At 36.9% G+C, this 19161-nt stretch overlaps 1 protein-coding gene and 1 pseudogene across 7 annotated transcripts in view; both read left to right on the top strand.

Annotated features, from left to right (window-relative positions):
* Positions 1 to 19161, top strand: part of MBNL3 (muscleblind like splicing regulator 3) — a 117932-nt gene that overhangs the window by 93184 nt on the left and 5587 nt on the right. For 6 of the 7 annotated variants that reach the window (XM_077145089.1, XM_077145090.1, XM_077145087.1 and 3 more), the window contains exons 3-8: positions 5484 to 5675; positions 6918 to 7154; positions 12897 to 13107; positions 15646 to 15681; positions 17999 to 18093; positions 19022 to 19095. In XM_077145089.1, the coding sequence (XP_077001204.1) occupies positions 5484 to 5675; positions 6918 to 7154; positions 12897 to 13107; positions 15646 to 15681; positions 17999 to 18093; positions 19022 to 19078 (828 nt within the window). In that variant the 3' untranslated portion in view covers positions 19079 to 19095. The remainder of the gene's footprint in view (positions 1 to 5483; positions 5676 to 6917; positions 7155 to 12896; positions 13108 to 15645; positions 15682 to 17998; positions 18094 to 19021; positions 19096 to 19161) is intronic. The other variant, XM_077145084.1, reaches the window with a different exon arrangement.
* LOC143670351 (aminoacyl tRNA synthase complex-interacting multifunctional protein 1 pseudogene) lies at positions 268 to 3759 on the top strand (annotated as a pseudogene).

The following is a 19161-nucleotide window of genomic DNA, read 5'->3' on the forward strand; positions in this document are numbered from 1 at the left end:
TATTTGGGGTGATGGAAAAATTTTGGTAATGGATTGTGGTGATGGTAGAACACTGTGAATGTGATTAAAACTACTGAATTATATATTTTTATGTGATTAAAAGAAGAAATTATAAGTTGTATATATATATATATTACTAGAATAAAAATTTTAAAACACCATAGGACTATACAACACAAACCATGAGCCCTAATGGAAGAACTGTAGTTATTATGAATAGTGCAATTTATAATAATATTCTTTCATCATTTGTATCAAGGTGTCACACTAATGCAAGGTGTTAATAATTGGGAAAATTGTATGTTTGAGGGGAGTATATGGTAACTCTACTTTCTGCATAATTTTCTATTAACCTACAGATTCTGCAATACAAAATAAGGTAAAATTAAATTGCATTGAATTTTGTTTAAAAAGATGCCTTGTCAGGTTCCATGTAGTTCAAGAGTTTGTCATTGAGAGGGCCATTGGGTGACTTAGTGTAACAACCGATGGTTGTCACCTCTATCTGATAATAAAACTTAAGTTAAGGAGGTCCCCCAAGCATTCTTAAAACACACCTTGGGGAACTACCGCCCACCTCTTTATGAATTTCTGCCGTTATTTGGCAAAAATGGGCACCAATGATGCTATTCTGGAGAGACGGGCAGAAAGGTTCTGAGGCAGATCAAATTATTAAATATCTTAAGAAGCAAATTGCTCTTCTTAAGGAAAAAGCAATTTTGCAGGCAACTTTGAGAGAGGAGAAGAAAGTTCGTGTTGAAAATGCTAAATTAAAGAAAGAAATCGAAGAACTGAAAAAGAGTTAATTCAGGCAGAAATTCGAAATAGAGTGAAGCAAATACCATTCCCGTCTGGTACTCCACTGCAAGGTAATTCTACACTTTCTGGAAATGTGATACAATCTATATCAATAGCAACCATATCTTCTGGTGTCAGTGAACAGATAAATGAAGGTAGAGGAGAAGAAAAGAAGATGAAAGAGGAAATTGAAAAGAAAGAAGTAAAGGAGAAAAACAGCAATCAGTAGCAGAAAGTGCTGATTCTAAGCCAATAGATGTTTCTCGTCTAGATCTTAGGATTGGTTGTATCATCACTGCCAGAAAACACCCTGATGCAGATTCTTTATATGTAGAAGAAGTAGATGTGGGTGAAACAGCCCCAAGAACAGTTATTAGTGACCTGGTGAATCATGTTCCTCTTGAACAGATGCAAAATCGGATGGTGATTTTGCTCTGTAGCCTCAAACCTGCAAAGATGAGGGAAGTACTATCTCAAGCAATGGTGATATGTGCTAGTTCACCAGAGAAAGTTGAAATCTTGGCTCCTCCTAATGGATCTCTTTCTGGAGACAGAATTACTTTCGATACTTTCCCTGGAGAGCCTGACAAGGAACTAAATCCTAAAAAGAAGATATGGGAGCAGATACATCCTGATTTTTACGCTAATGATGAGTTGTGGCTACATACAAAGGTGCTGTCTTTGAGGTGAAAAGGAAGGGAGTGTGTAGGGCTCAAACCATGGCCAATAGTGGAATCAAATAAAAGAAAATGTTTCAGATATTGGAATTCATTAAGGAAAACTTTAATAACACTAAAAAGGAATATATTTGTCACATGTAAAAAAAGCTCGCTTTTATATCCTTTAGGGATTTATGAAATATTAATTTAAATTCTTCTTTTCATAATCTCTTCTCGTGTGCCATTTTGTCACATTATCAAATCACTAGTCCCATGGAACCACAGAGTTTATAATAAAATGTTATATATTTTGGTCTTTAGTCTCATGATTTAGTTTTTTCAGAATTCTTTATTCCATCTCTTCTGGTACTGATGATTTAGACACTCCAGTCAAGTACACACTCACACACACACTTACACTGTGCTTTTCATACTGTTTGATCTAGCATTTCACATCTTTATTAAAAGACATTTTGGGAGTGGCAATCTATCTAACATCACGCTGGTTTGAACTGTTATGTACTCTGGAAAAGCCATGTTCTTTTAATCCTAATCCAGTTTTGTGAGGGCAGAGCTATTGTTGGATGGGATCTTTTGATTGGATGGTTTCCATGGAGATCTGATCTGTCCACTTGTGAGTGGGACCTTTTGATTAGATTGTTTCCATGGAGATGCGACTGACCCTCTAATACAGGTCTACGAATGAGCAGAATGGAACTGATTTATCGACACTGAAATACAAATTTCATATCATTCTCATGTGTTACAAAATATGAATCTTTTAACTTTTGTTAACCATTTAAAAATGTAGAAGCTGTTCTTAGTGCTGGCTGTATAAGACATTACTTGGTCTGAAACAGGCAGTGGTCTACATTTGGCCCACAGGCATTAATTTGCCAGCTCTTGCTCTAGAATATGAGTTTTTTAACCTGTACTGGGGTGAGTGTCATGAGGTCCTTGAACTTCATGAAATTACATGCATTGTTTTGGGCATACATGGATTTTTCTGTGAACAGGGTCTGCAGCTTTCATCTGACTCTCAGAAGTTCAGGACTCTGGAAAAGATTGAGAACCACTTAAGAATTCAGAAACAAGTGAATATATGAGACATCTTTAAGTGTCCAGACCAATTATGGCCATTAATAGTAATCCTATTAGGTACCTTTTTCTTTAAAATGAAAATTATTCTACAGTTAAGTACATATTAACCCAACTGAAACCAAGGACTGTAATATAGGAATAGGCAGGATTAAAGTTGTGCTTATTAAAGCTGAATATGTAATCTTGCAGACTGCTTTACTTAATTGATGACTATGAGCTAAAGCTAAGCCCTTGAATGTTCAAATTCATGAAATGGAATAGTTACCCTGGGGCAGAGGCGGTACAGAGAAAACAGAAATGTCTATTTGAAAATGAACAAGAAGCTCAGAAGTTCCTGACTATGCCCTAGGGTTGAGAAGGAAAGAGCTTTCTTCTTCTCAATAAACAGTGTTATGGAATGAAATGTATTAAGGACCAAATGACTATAGAAGCTACCATAGTAATTTCAAAAGTCAAAGATGGTACTATATAGTTAGTGGTGAAACCTTAAAAATGTTAACCATTTTCAGTAAGCCCTTTTTGCATTTTTAATATAGACCATGAATTAATTTGCAGCTTTTTCCATATACTTGGAGCATATAAACCACTTAAGCAGTTTCAAATGTATTCCAAACAGAGCAGAAGTTTGCCAAGAAAATTTCCCTGGTAAGTCACCCCCAAAAAAGGAAGGACGAAAGTTACAGAAGTTGGGAGGTACTATAAACTGCATGTACAAGGCTCAGTATTATTAATTGATAGGTATTGTTTAGTGATTAGTGATATTTTTTAATCTGGAAAACTCACCCAACTATATGACATTCTTTCACTTTAATGGTTAAAAAATTTGATGGAGGTCCTTCTGAGTTCTGAAAGAGATAAAAGTAAAAATTATCCAGAAGAACTGGATGGTGATTTCAGTGAGAAATTTACTATAAAAGTCAGAGAGAAACCAAAAAAAGAAAACAAAGTACACTGCTGTGTGGGTCAGATATGGAGTTTTACTGTCAGATTCTGGATAATTTTGAGAGGTCCATGGATTGTTGAACTGATGAAGTATCCTTATTGCTGAAGCATGCTGGGGTGGCTGCTTCCAAGAGAGACCCATCTTATTATATAAAATAAGGTCAATTAGCTAATTCCTGGAGCTTCACATCTCATTCAGTGAGATGTGTGACATATATATATGTGTGTGTGTGTGTGTGTGTGTATATATACATATGTGTGTATATATATATATGTATATATATATACACACACACACATATATAGCTTCTTACATCAGTCAACCCTTGACTGTGCTCAAACTTTAAGGCATCTTCATTGACTTCATCTTTCCTGGTTCTTGCACCTAGTGTTACCTCCTTCCCTCTTAAGGCTCCTTCTCTCCCCACCTTAGTGAGTCTTGCCAGTTCTAGATTCTTTCTCTGGGGCCAAACTTTCTGACCTTCCCAACATGCCAATTAGCTAATTTGATAAACTCATCTAAGCTACGGTGCTAATGGATGAGTACCGGAAGGCGTTTTCCTTCCAAGTAGAATGTGGTTTGTAACAGGCTTTCTGAAGCATGTTATGCTGCTGAGAATTTAAGTCAGAAGTGATGTGGGGTCAGGGTGGAGAAGGGGGTGTATTTTGCCCTTCACGGCCTCCTATTCTGCCTGTTTTTAGAAGCTATTCTGGTACATGTGATTTAGCAAGAGGTGTGGGTACAGCTCGACAGTGCAACGTTTACAATATTTTCTTAATGAATGAAATGAAAAGAAAGCAAGAAAGAACGCATTCTATTAGTAATACACAATGCATTGCCACCAGTTACAACACAATGTTGCTAACCACCCTATAAAATTACTATTAGAAATGTTCTACATCTAAGCATAATTTGTCTTTAATTCATTAAAATGTTTAGATTTCTTTTTGACTTTTATCTTTGATTATATCAGTAAGTCAATAAGTGTTGGCTCCTATGGAGGAGACAAGAGAACTATCAAAGGCATTATAACCCTGTTGGGAAGGAAAAAATGCCCACACATGAGACAAATTAGAAAAGAGCAAAGTAAAGTGATAAATCATGTGGTCACAGATAACAGCAGTGGTTACAGATAAAGGCAGTAACCACACACATCAAAGTCTTTGATACCAGAACATTTAAAATAGAAAACCTCGTAATAACTCTTTCCATTGCTAAGGCTTTTCTTTTCAAGTTTATGTAAAGAAAAGTTTATGTTCTAGTTTGCATCCCTTATAATCCTGCTATACGTCTCTTCCTGCCTAGCAGGGATGCTTGTAATATTTGTAGGTCCTACTTTTGAACTGTGAGTATCCTGGGTCCCCTAAAGGCAAGGCTTTGCAAGTCAGATTAGTTTGTGAAACAAGACCTCTAAATTTGAGAAAATAATAATAAAATGTAAGCATTCCAGTCTCATTTTTAGGTAGACAGCAAAGAAGTTACTAAGTGCTCTTTTTTTCCTTCTTCCTCAGCTCCTTGGCAGTCTAGTGCCAAGAAGAAATGATGGGGAAGAGGAGGGAAGAGGTTGGAAGAAAGGGAGTTTTCATGAGTATTTGAAATCTGCTTGCAAAGACATAGCTGGGGGTGGTGGTGCCCATATGTGTGATATCATTGGTGACACGGTTTTCAGGTTAAAAAGGAAGTGCTAGAGAAATCACATTTGAAACAGAAATTCCATCAATGAAATATAATTTGCTCAATTCATGACTTAAAATGAGTGGCTTGTTTTATCGGCTTATGGAGTAAATGTGCTACTGGAAGAGATTTGTTGTTTTGAAAGCAGCTCCTTTGTGGGAATTAGTTTGTGGAGACTAAGAATAAATAAGAGGAAACAATTGATGTTCTTAATATGATTAAGATTTCTGAAAGAATACCACCTTGTGTAATAATCGAAAGAGCCCATTTACTATTAACGATTGCTTTTTCTCCTTTTAAACATACAGGCTTCTTTTCCTATGAATCCAGCACTTCCGGCTAATCCTCCCATGGCTTTCGGTCCTTACTTACATCATCCTGGGATGAACCTGATTCCTGCTGAACTTTTACCAAATACACCTGTTCTGGTTCCTGGAAACCCACCTCTCGCATTGCCGGGAGTTGCTGGTCCCAAACTGATGCGTTCAGATAAACTGGAGGTATTTGTGTAGAAATAAATACTTATGGATGATAAGTCAAGAATATGTATGTTGAGATCATGAACCTCTCAGCATTCTCAGAGTCCAGCTTTTTGAATGTTTTAAATAAGTACCCACAGGAATATTAACATTCTTTTTTGTTAAATATGTTTAATTGTGAAATATATTCAAGAAAGCAATAACGTAAAAAGTATAATTACGTTACAGAACAGAAATCTGTTCTGTACCCACAGGTTTTTAGCTTCTGGCATATAATCTCAGATAAATGTTCACCATTTTATTTTTGCAATTATACCCTTTTATGAAGTCCATTGATTCAATTATATGGTAGATCAAACAGTATCTTAGTGTGCCCAGCCATAGACTGTGCATCTCCTTTGCTATGGCACAGGAAGTCCAGGTGGGAATGCTCCTTGTACCCAGGCCCCAGGTTTACTACACAAGATTGATGTGTATTTATTAAAGAGTCTCTACCTGCTAAAGCAATAACACTGACAAAAAAAGTAGACTAATCTCACTCTATATGCATAATGTAAATCTATATGAATGCAGGATATAAATGTCTCAGTGTCTAAATATTTTCTTCCATTTGAAGAATGGTTTACTGGATAATAAATATCCCTGATTCCTAAGAAAAGAAAATTGAAATGAAATTTCAAATAGCTTTTTTGCTTTGTTGAGTCCCTTAAGTCTTCCCTTAATTGTTGCATTTCATAAATCGAAATAACTAACTAGGTGATTTCTTACAAAGTTGGCTCCACTGGCAGCGCCTTGAATGCCTGGCAGTGTGTCATAATGAAATCTAATTGTACATGTAACTCAGACATGGTTCACAGGTTTGTTATGGAAAACCATCAGTGCATTGCTGTGTAATAAAGACTCATCTTACATCTTAAAAAAAATAACTCCCTGTTACAAACAGCTAATTGACACTTTAGGCTATTACGTGGGGGAATAAAAAGTTGGTTTTCAACAACAGTTTTAAAGCCCTTTTATTTCAGTGTGAGGAAAACAGACAACTTTCATTTTGGGAGAATGGAATTCTTTTTTTCCCTAGGAGAAGAACTTTTGTCTGTCTCAAAGTGAACATGGCTTTACCTTATCCTTCGCCCTTTAAAATTTTTCCTAAATAAATGCCATAATAATGTACACTATTCCTTTTATATTCACTGGCAAAATAAATAGGCTAATCATCTGTCAGTCATCAAAGTGACTGATGTGATTTTTCTTTTTTTCTTTAAGGTTTGCCGCGAATTTCAGCGTGGAAATTGTACCCGTGGTGAAAGTGATTGCCGCTATGCTCACCCTACAGATGTTTCTATGATCGAAGTAAGTGATAATACTGTGACCATCTGCATGGATTACATCAAAGGTCGATGCTGCCGGGAGAAATGCAAGTACTTCCATCCTCCTGCACATTTGCAAGCCAAACTCAAGGCAGCTCATCACCAGATGAACCACTCAGCTGCCGCTGCCATGGTAAGAACAAGCTTCGTCTTGCGAACTGTTTGTTTTAGGGGCAATGATAAACATATTCCCAAACTTGTCAATATCCTGTAACCATAATCTTGGATTATCATGAGTGCACCTTAATATGTACAACCAAAGGTATAAACTGGAAAAGAGAGACTCTTATCTATACTATCTTTTTTTTTTACTAAGAGTTTCTGAAGGCAATTCTTTAAAAGATTTGCTGCTGATTTTAACCTCCTATGCTCTTTCTCCCATTTTTAGACAGGGAGGTAAATTAAATGATTTAAGCGGTAAATTATTTTTGAGTGGTTTTTATAGTCTAACTACCTTGGTGTTCTGAAAAAGGCAGACAGCTGCCTCTCTGCTCTGGGCGCTTTGCTAGAAATGTCCTTAATGACTTTTGAGAACAAGGGCTTTGAGAAATGGGATTTTAAATAGGTTCTCATTTCTCAAAATTTAAGGTTCTCTTTCTGTTCTGGATGGGTGGTTTCAAGGACAAAGGCGGCATCCTGCCCAGGAAGGGCTTAAAGATCTCTACATGGAAATGCAGAAATCTAGGAGAAGAGGCCTGACTTTTTTAGTTGCCTAGCAAGTCACTTTTGGTTAAGAGTTAGTTCTTAGCACTGAAAGATAGGAGGTAGGAAAGATGTTTGTGTAACAGTTTAGTGTGATAGGTTGAGAAATAGGAATTATGCTTGCTTAATAGTTGGTCACTGCTATCAATTATTCTGATATGTCGCTTAATATTTATTTCTTTTTACTATCTGGGGCTTTCCTCATGTAATAGTAGTGGGTCATAACCCCCCATACAGGCTACGACCTTGAGGAAACTTTGTGCTCCCTGACTGAGAAAAAGCACCCACATGCTTCTGATCTCCCGAACCCCAAGAAATGCAGTGTGGAGCTAAATTTCCTCATGTACATAGATGGTTCAGACTCCCATCATAAGAGACCTTCCCGTTCAGAAGAGAGACGCTTATTTTCCAACATCCCTATATGTTTAGAAGGTTTGCCTCATTTTGAGTTGAAATCTCTCTTGCTGTAACTGGAACTTCCCAAAAGAAGTCAGTCCTTGACCATGTGCGAGTGACTCTCTTGTATTTTCTGTAGGGCAGATACCCCAAGTTTCTGAAACCTTTTCTCGAAGATCACAGTTTCAAAAACCGAGCCCTATTTTGGACTTGCTCCCACCTTCTCAATATCCCTCTTCTCTCAGAACTGCACCAGATTACTTTGTAAATGGTCTTAGCACCAAAGTAGAACAAACTTATCTTCTGCCTTGATCTGGACAAAGTACATCTATTAATGAATGTAAAAGAAGACTTTGCCAAATGTTTTCTGTGTTGGATTTTTTTGAAGGGGGAATTTTAAGCTATGCAAATAGCAACATAGCCAGAATGTTTCAGTGAAAATTCATGCTTCTGACTTTTTTTCTACTTCGGTGTTTTTGCAGATTTTATTGATATATTCACATACCATATATTCCATCCAAAATGTGCAATCAGTATGTCACAGTAGCATCACTTAGTTGTGCAACCATCATCACACTCAATTTTGACCATTTTCATGGCTCCAAAGAGAAAAATAACAGATGGACACACAAAAAGGAAACCCAAAACACCCCATTCCCTTACCACCCCCCTATTATTGACTCTTAGATTTGGTGTGGTACACTTGTTACCGTTGATGAAAGAATCTTAAGTTTAACCATGGCATAGCATGCACTAGGTAATTTCCCCCCATATACCACTCTTAACCCTCCAAGTTTTTGGTTACTTAAATAAAAAACACTTGGCTCTATTAAAGGAGGAAAATATTGTTTGGCCCATAAAAATAAAGGCTGTCCTACGCATGGACTGTAGAAGGAATGACTTGTTTGCGCCAATTTTGCCCCTATACCCGTGTTCAGACATGGGTCCTTCATATGTGTGTGTCCGTTTTGAATGATTTCAGGGTGTTTAGTACAATGCTCATGCACCAAATCAGCTCCAAATTTGCATTTAGAGAGCCACCTGTTACGTAGTAGGTCTTTAGTTGGTACTCGTGAATGTCAGCATAAAATTCCTTTCTGAGGAATTTATCAGAGTAGGGTGTTAGTGGTCAGGTCACATTGGCCCAGAGGAATTGGTTTGAGGTAAAACTAAACAAAGACGTCTTCACGAAAAAGTTTGTCTTTTTAAAAAAATATATTTTGTGAGGTTCCGAATTTAAAGGCTGTTAAAAAAGAGATTTTGCCCCTATTCATGTATATAGCCCAGGTTGACTTCACGGAAAGCAGCTGTATGCATAAAAAAGAAAATTCGCAGGGAAGATATGTAGTTCATCCACAGCTTAATGCCTCTTTGGCAAGTTTGTGCATTTGCAATGAAATTCTTGTTGAAGATCTGCCCAGTGTTGATAAGCAAAATATTTAATAATAGTTCAGACACCATCTAGTCAAAGCCAAGCATTGATCTATCAGAATGGATATCAGCAGAAAACAAACATTACTTCTTTGACAAGGCCTGCCAGACGAATGCCCATCTAAGCCGTGCTCCAATTTGTAGTTTGTTAGGCAACACAGCCTTCGTTATGATTATCATTCCATATTCTGGGCTTTTTAGAGAAAGACCTCACCAATATAAAAGGGAAATCTTTTCAGAAACCGGACCTGTCTTGTTCAGGTCGCATCTTAAGTGAAATCATTTTCCCCGAAGGTGATAAAAATGTTAAAAATTGTAGGTTATATTTTATAATTTATGGTTTTAGTCATGACCTTTTTTTAAAAAAAACTATACTTTATTGAGATATCTTCACGCACATACAGTCCATCCAATCAGTGGCTCACACTATCATCACATAGTTGTGTATTCATTGCCATGATCATTTTTAGGGCATTTGCATCACTCCAGAAAAAGAAATATAATGAAAAAAGAAAATAAACGTACACATCCCATACCCCTTACTCCTCCCTCTCATTGACCACTAGTATTTCAATCTACCCAAATTTTTTACCCCTTATCCCCCCTATTATTTATTTTTTGTCCTTATTTTTTTTACTCACCTGTCCATACCCTGGTTAAAAGGAGCATCAGACACAAGGTTTTCACAATCACATGGTCACTTTGTAAAATCTAGTTGCATAATTGTCTACAAAAATCAAGGTTACTGGAATATAGTTTAACAATTTCAGGTACCTTCCTCTGGCTACTCCAATACACATAAACTAAAAAGGGATATCTATATAATGCCTAAGAATAAACTCCAGGATCATCTTTCGACTCTGTCTGAAATCTCTCAGCCACTAAAACTTGATTTTGCTCATTTCTCTGTTCCATCTTTTGATCAAGAAGGCTTTCTCAGTCCCATGATGCCAGGTCCTGGCTCATCTCAGGACTTCTGCCCCACATTGTCATGGAGAGTTACACCCCTGGGAGTCATGTCCCACGTAGGGGGGAGAGCAGTGAGTTCACCTGCCTAGTTGGCTTAGAGAGAGAGGGCACATCTGAGCGAAAAAAAGTTCTCTAGGGGGTGACTCTTAGGCATAATTATAAGTGTTCAAATAAACTGACCATGCAAGTTAAATTAGATAATGTACTACCCAAAATATAAATTTTGCACCAGGCTATATACAAATAGCTCTGTATCTCAGAATTTAGAAATAACAGTTAGCACTCCAGAATAGATGTGACTGCTATAAGAGCTGACAGGACACTTTACAATAGGCCCCAACCTGATAACCAATGCTCTCGACTTCAATTCTCCGAATTTGTATTTTATAGTTAGTCCCTACGAGTGAGGCATGATATTTGTCTTTTTGTTTCTGACATTTCATTCATCATACTGTCCTCAAGGTTCATTCACCTAGTTGGATGCCTCAAAATTCCTTTCCTTCTTGCAGCAGCTCAGTAGTCCGTTGTATGTATACACCACAGTTCCCCCTTCCGTTCCTTAGTTGTTGTATCCTTAGCCATTTCCATCCATTGCAGATCAGGAACACTTCCACCATAAACACCCAGTGTGCAAATGTCCATTTGTGTCCCCACTCTCGGTTCCTCCAGGTATATGCTGAGCAGTAGGGTTGCAAGATCCTATGGCAACCCCACCCCTAGCCTCCTGTGGAACCACCACACTGCCCTCCAAGGGGCTGCACCGCTCAGCTTCCTTACCAACAGTGCATAGGTACATCTCTCTCTCCACATTTTCTCTATCACTTGCTTCTCTCTGTTCGTTTTTAAACAGTTTTATTTACACAAAATACAATCTAACCTAACCAAAAAAATCAGTGGTTCCTGGTATAATCACATAGCCATGCCTTTGCCACCACAATCTATATGAAGACATTTCCTTTTCTTCTGCTAGTCATGACCTTTGCCATCTGGTCCTCATTTATAAATTGAGAAATCATGTATCTCTGAAGCTACTTGGTGTGCATTCATTGCACTTTTCTAGCATTCTTAATTTAGGGGGGAAAAAACCCAAACCTGTCACACTGTTTGCACTGGCATCAAAGTTCCCAAAAGAAAATAGAGCAATATACTTTTTGGCCATTGTTATCCACGGGAAGAAGGAAATCATGGCATGGCCTCTTTTTGGCACATGGAAGCTTTGTTGCCCAGAACAAGTCTTCCTAACTCTTAAGAATATGTTGCATACCTAATTGTTGTTGCTGAGACATGTTTTTAAATAATGTGCAATTTGCTGAGAAAAAAAATGTAATGTTTAACTTCTCCAAAGAATATGATCCAGGGGCAAGTTTGAATATTATAAGCACTGTGGGATTTTGAACGTACTGTAGACATGAAAGCAGGATTTAAAAATGTTAATGGGTTTTAGAATTAAATGTTGCAAGGACTTAAAAAGCAAATTATACATATTAAAATATACTGCAATCCTCTATAATTGAGAATTGCATACATTTTGCTAGCAATGGGTGGTATCTGGGTGGGGTGGGTGGCAGGGGAGGAATGATTTCTTTGCTTTCTTCTTACATGCTGTTTGGAAATATACAGTTTATAGGATTTGAACCTGAAGTCCTTGTATAAACTGGACTTTTGAAATGGGACTACAGTATCAGACACTGATCTACCGACATCTATTTTATCACCTGTGTACCATTTACTTCGTGGACATATATAGAGAATTTTAACTTGCAGAAATCTGTTTCCTGCTGTATCTATTGCTTCTGCTGATCTCAGTCTAATAGATTAATGGAGGAGCATTCCTGAGATGTTAATTTTATGTTTGTTTTTTTTTTTTAGTTGTAGAACATATGTCAGAGTTTGCCATGGGTTACAATTCCACAATTTTACGTTTTTACTTCCAGCTGTTCTAAAATACTGGAGACTAAAAGAGATAGCAATTTAATGATCCAGCATCATATTCATTTGTTAAATCCTATCTTCTCCGTATAACTCTACCATCACCTTTGATCTTTCCATGAGATGTTAATTTTGAATGATTATTTCCTCTGACAGCTTCTTGTCACATCCTGCCCAAAAGAATCCGTCCTTTTAGCAAAGTGGAAAAGCTTTTTTCCCCTTGTATTTTTCTTGTTGTTGCTGTTTGGACTAACTAGTTATCTAGTGAGCCACTTACTCTCTGCAGTTGTTTCCCTAACTGTGGTGATCACTGCTTATTTAATACCTTACTCAGTTGATACCCTTGCAGGGGAGTCCCAGGCCATACTTTTTATAACTGGTGCTTGCTTGTTTTGCATATACTTTGACGTTCTTTCATGCCGTTTATTAATCCATCGCTCCCCGACAGGCCCTACACCCTGGTGCGCTTCAGCTGATTCCGAAGAGAGGGGCACTTGAAAAGACCAATGGTATCACCCCAGTCTACAGCCCCAGTGTTTTCCACTGCCAGCAGCCACTGGCTAATCTGCCGCTCGCGCAGCCAATCCCGCAGGGGCTTCCGCAGCCAATCCCGCAGGGGCTCCCGCAGGCGCTTCCGCAACCAGCATTTATCCCGGCAGGTGAGAACAGGGTTCTGGGCATTGCGAATTTAGAGATGTAAGCGAATACATTGCAGAGCAACTTCCCAAGAGCTTTTATGGGAGGAATGTCAACAGGTGTTTTGATTAGAAGTAAAACAAGGCATTTATGTTTGATCTGCTAGTATATAGAACATGTTTTTCTATGATTTTTGACAATTAATGGTTTTAAATCAATATAGAAAAAAAGTCAACATTTTTCTTTTTAGCATTTCTTATTTTTCAATTCCTATGATTGATTCACTTGGCTTAGTCTCAAACTAATTCCTTGACTCTTAGGTATCACTTTCAGAGGCAGAGGACTGCTATAAAAAATTGCTTGACAGCTACAGCACTGCGAAAATGTGTAGTTCATGTATCTTTGAAATGCCAAAGATAGTTATGATAAATCTACCTTAAGTCTATATGCTATTAATACCTATAGTATAGTGTAGTGCAGTATATATAAAATAGATAGTTTTAACTCCTGTCTTCGACTACTTGATATCAGAAATAGAGCCGTTTTTATGTTTTCCTGATACTTTGCAGCATATATTTGTTACCCTACATCCAACTATATTTAATTAACAGTTTCACAACAAAATTTAATAGAAAATTTCAAGCCAGAATTTTTTCAAATAAATATCATATATGAAGGGAAATACTTTTCTTTCAGTGGTTCAATACTTTAAGAATGCACATATAACCTTCTAGGATTTATTCCTAGAATAAATCGAAAATCCTAAACACTGGGAATACAGTAGATTTTTATTACAAAAAATCATAAATGCCCCAGTTTGGAAACTATTATTGAATAAAAATGGCATATGCATTAAAAATTGATTGGTTTTCTCCCTGTTAAATTTACAAACTTTTCTTGGATTATTGGTCTGCTCCTAGAAAGAGGCTATAAGAAGTTTCATTTATCTTCTAAGTAACTGATGTAGAAGGCAGAGATTATGTTTTATCAGAATAACTTCTTGTGCTTTATGTTGATGTTATTATAGCCTTGATTAAGAGAATCGGGTTTTCGCACTTTTAAAATAACTAAATTTTTAAAAACATCATATTACCTACTATAATTACATATTTTAAAATCTTTTATTGTCCCTTTGATTAAATAGGGAGCCAAGCATTGTTTCACGGTGACCCATGACCCTATTTAACCAAGTGTTCAAACCTCCTGACTACTCTTTTTACATTTTGCCTTCCCCAAATCAAATCCTAAATGAGCTATCTTCGGGACTCCAGAAGGCCCCTGGAAAATCACAAAAGATGTGTTCTTTCACCTTGTAAACAAAAGATACTAAAAAGAATTAGGTTTATTTGATATGTTATGAGTTGATGAAATGTGTTGTCAAAATAAAAATGATTTTCTTAAAAAAACATTTAGAAAGCCTTGTTAATTATATAAAGGTGCTAAGTACATGTTATTGTATATTTGGATTTGAAAAATTTCCATTGGTGAATTCATAAATCAGTCAGTTAATTTTGAAAGAAGCTTTAAAAAAAAACACAGTCTTTTCCCTAGTTAATACCACAACAGTCCTTTATGACATCATATAAAATACACAGTTTTTACACATTTATGTAATAGTTTCTCAGAGGAAAAACCAGAATGGAATTCTTTAGTACTTGTTTGCATCACTTCTGAAATGTTAACATTGATATCTAACAATTAAGATTTTTCCCAACCTAAGGAATAAAAATAATGTGGTGTTTAGAGAGAAGAAGCATTAACAAATATGATTGAGATGTCTTTAATTCTGGCACTTTTTCTTCCAAAATTGTGGTAATTTACGCAAATTATTTCACTTTCCCTTGGCTACTTTCCATTTGACTGTGGAATGAATATGGGCCCAGGAAGGCCAGCCACAGTGAATATAGTTTGATTATAACATTTACATTGTTCAATTGTATAGTCACTTTGCTTAGAAGTTAGTATTTTTTGCTGGGCTTGACCAATTTAAAGTCTAGATTTATAAGCATATATGTCAGAAGAATACTCTTCCTCTTAATCAATGCCAAATTAAAATTCTGTCTGGCTGAGAGCCTCCTGTTCATGAAAAGCTTATTTACCTTATGTTCACAGCCAAGTCCTTGTTTTTGAAGAGATGAGGGAGACAGTCTTAATAGATTTGTGCTCTAAATAGAAATATTGGCAGCAGTATTAGATCCTGGTACATCATGTTTTGAAAATAATGAATGTAATGAATAAAAAATTTTCCCTTTTCTGATAAAAATCACTTAGGATGTGTTGGTCCAAAATAATATATATAATTTAAGTAAGATAATCCTTTAAAGAAAAATTAAAGATCGTTTTATACCTAAGAATCCAAGAATTACTTTGTTTACTTGGGTATGTGATCAGTAAAGCTAAGCTTTCATTGTAAGCATGGGAGTTTACTGGGTTTGCATGTGCTGATTAATTAATATTGCAAAGAAAATATCTTTCTAGTTAAAAAATATATCTATCAGTAAAGCTTTAATAATGAAATATCTCTTTTCTTTACTTTCCACGCTTTTCTGCATGGTGTACAGGGCCAATACTGTGCATGGCACCCACTCCAAGTATTGGTAGGTTTTTATACACAAATTCTCAACTTGTTCTAATCTGAATAAAAGTACTGTTCTGTTGTGACTATGGAAGAACTGAGTGACTGAATGATGTGGCTGTACATTTTCTGTGTACTTAAGGTTTAATGTGGTGATGGTGCTGTCTGTTACGTGTCTTCATAGAATCAAAATTGTCCTACTTTCTTAAGTCCTAGTCGGTTGCCACTGTGGCCAAATACTGACCCTGCCGTTTCTTTACTTCTACCCTAAAAATAGCAACTGAAATATTTTGAGATGTTTCCTTACCTAACCAGACTAGGCAATTTTGTTCTTAGCGTCACATCTGCTATTTGAAAATTGTAAAATATTTCATATGTATGATTTGTAAAGTACAATGAACCAGTTCTTCCAAAAAAAAGATTCCCAATGCCTGAACCATTCAATCTTTAGATGTCGAGAAAGGATGAGTTGAGCAGAGCTAAAGAATTCTGTAGTGTCCCATGAGCTTAGGATGAAGCACCATCTGCACAGAAACCAGGCACAATAGAATCATTTCCAAATGGTTTGACCTCCCCACTTCTGATTCTTTTGGGAGTTATGTGGTTTTTAACAAGCTGTCCCACTTGGATGCAACACAGCATGGGAGCTGTATATAAGCCATATTGTACATCACTAATACTAAAAAAGATGAGAAAGCAACTGATTCTCTTTTCTTAGAATTCCTGGGAAGTTCACACACTCTGGTCTCCAGGAACAAACTGGGAGAAAACAGTTCTGTTCAATGCAGGGAGGGATGGCCCCACCCCACCTCATGATCTTATATCAATCCAGCTCCTCCCTTCCTTTTTGGGAGTTTGCAACAGCTTGACCTCCCTGCCTTAGGTGGACTAGACAGTAGATAACAGAGCCCAGGAGGGACTAACAGACTTATTGAGACAAGGCAAGAACTGAAAACAACAACCACGCAGTAGTAACCTCCACTAACATGGCAGGATTTGAAACCTGGCAATGGAGGTGAGACCTCTGATATTGAGGGACTGGCGGTTCCCTACAGGAATTAGTGACATTTCCATTGCTACTAATAGGAGCATTATATGCATATACTTAGAAGAACAGTCTAAGTTTGTGAAATGTGTCTCATTCTTCACACATTGTGTGAATACTCCCCTGTCCTTTCACCTTAAATGTTCTGCTTAGGAATGCAATCTGCATGCTTCTGAGGTGCTGCTTCTTGTCCAATTGCTGTGCTCTCAAAGGGAAAACCAGAGTGTTTTTGGAATTGGCATATGAGACAACAAAGCACTATTGATAGTGGATAACTAGAGATAAGCATAAGGGCCAACTGCAGAGTTTTTGTCACTCACCATTTGGAGTACATTTTTGGTTTCTGTGACATTGCATATGTTGATTTCTTCTCTCCAGACCATTCACTTTCTCTGTAGACTTTCTGAAAATTTGAATTCAATAGACATGCATATGATAAATTATTATATATGCATTATTGCCATTCACACATCAACTCCTTGGTTTGCTTTGCAAAACTGAGCTAGCAACGAATAAAGTTTTCTCGGACAGAGAAAGCATCCTGAAAGAGATGTTGCAGCTGCTAGCCCTGTAACTATAATCTTTGCTGTGAAGACAGATTTTGTCGGATATTTACAATGAACTGCCCCTGGTATTTAATAAATAGCCAGAGCTTCCAAGGAGTTTGCCAGAGATGTACTTAAACACCTGCATGCACAGTTCACTGCATTCTTCATATCCACTCTCTGACACTATACTTACCAACAGAACAACTGTTTTTTGCATGCATATCAGGTAAGTATACATATAAGTATCCCCTTGTACCTGCAAATCTAGTGACAGCAATCACATCCATAAGTCAGTGAACCCAAACATCAACTCACAAGATAACTGTCAGCCAAATGTGCATCCCAGTTACTTGTCTGCATAGCTAGCTATTCATTTAGGCAGCCCTGGTAAAGATCAGATTTTTTTTCATATACGTCCATTGTAATCACTTCTGGAAATTTTGCCCTTTGAATCAACTATATCGTGATTCTCCTCAAAAACTTACTAAATGTTGAGAATGGTTCTGTTTTCCTCAATGGTAACTATAATTGGCTTTTCCCCTTTTCTCTTTTTAAATTTCCCTCCCTTCCATGCTGTGTTGCTTTGCACTGACTGTGATTGCATGTTGCACCTTGGTGTATCCATCATGATGATGTCACATGGCTTGTTGCTGTGATACCTACCACGCCCCATTCCATCGTACATGTCATGGTTGCATAAATACTCCACCTTCCCGTGTATTGCTTCCATGGTTTCCTACTGAAAGTGTCCATGATGCACGGTGCTACACCTACCACTGTGTCTGCAGCAACAACACCTGCCACCAGCGTCCCCTTCGCTCCAACAGCTACAGGCAATCAGGTTTGGCCATTTATTTCACCTGTTCAGACTTAGATAACTGCAATGTGTTGGTAAGGCATGTATATGCTTTTTGGATTGGTGAGACGGTGGTTCAAATTCTTGTGTGTATCTTAAGTAACTGTCACATTTAGAAGTTTTATTTTGCATATATTCTAGAGTGTGGTATGTGCTTTGCTACTCACCTGAGTTTAGTAATCAGAGTTGTACTCATTTTTTAATTGGTTACCGGATGTTTCTCTTGATACACCATATACAATTGTTGCTGCCATACCAATCCGCAAATGTATATACTAAATATTTCTTAAATGCTTCCTCATGGTCTAGAGGAGAATTTATTTTTACTACCATCTTTGGTTGTGTGTTTGAAATTTCACTTGGTACAATCATCACATTTATTTTAAGATCCACTGGAAAGAAAGCAAAGATGATAATCCCCTTCCTTTCCAAGGCACAGATATCCTTATCATTTCCCAGTGATTTCATCAGAAGTTCCTTCTCACATGAACATTAGATGTGCTTGTGTTGTTATGATTTTCATTTGCTTTAGGTATTTCTAGGCAGAGTCGAAAGGCAAATTTTAAGTTTTGGGGGGTCTTGAAATTTTAAGGCGATACATACAATAATTTTCGTGTAATACGTATGGCCGTTTGTGCCTTATTAAAGTGGCAATCATGCTTGCAGACTGCTAGTTCCACTGCTGTTTAATTTACATTTCCACTTTGATAACCTGGAGCATTAATTCACTGGGGAACAAACCACATTCTGATCTGTGCTTTGTAAAATGAACTATTGGTGGAAATGTTTAACATGTCTAAATTTTTCTCTGAAATTGATTATGGTTATGGATTACCATGTTCAAACAGTGAACAAAATAAACAGAAGCATCTCAAGAAACTATTTTAATCTAAAATCTTTTTTACTACTATAGATACCCCAATTATCAATAGATGAACTGAATAGCAGCATGTTTGTTTCACAGATGTAGAAGTTACCAGTAGAACAGTAAGTTTCTTTAAGTATTAATATCAATAGTACTTATAGGTTATAACTTATTTATATAATTGCATT

Source organism: Tamandua tetradactyla, chromosome X (genome assembly GCF_023851605.1).
Source record: "Tamandua tetradactyla isolate mTamTet1 chromosome X, mTamTet1.pri, whole genome shotgun sequence".
Lineage (NCBI taxonomy): Eukaryota > Metazoa > Chordata > Mammalia > Pilosa > Myrmecophagidae > Tamandua > Tamandua tetradactyla.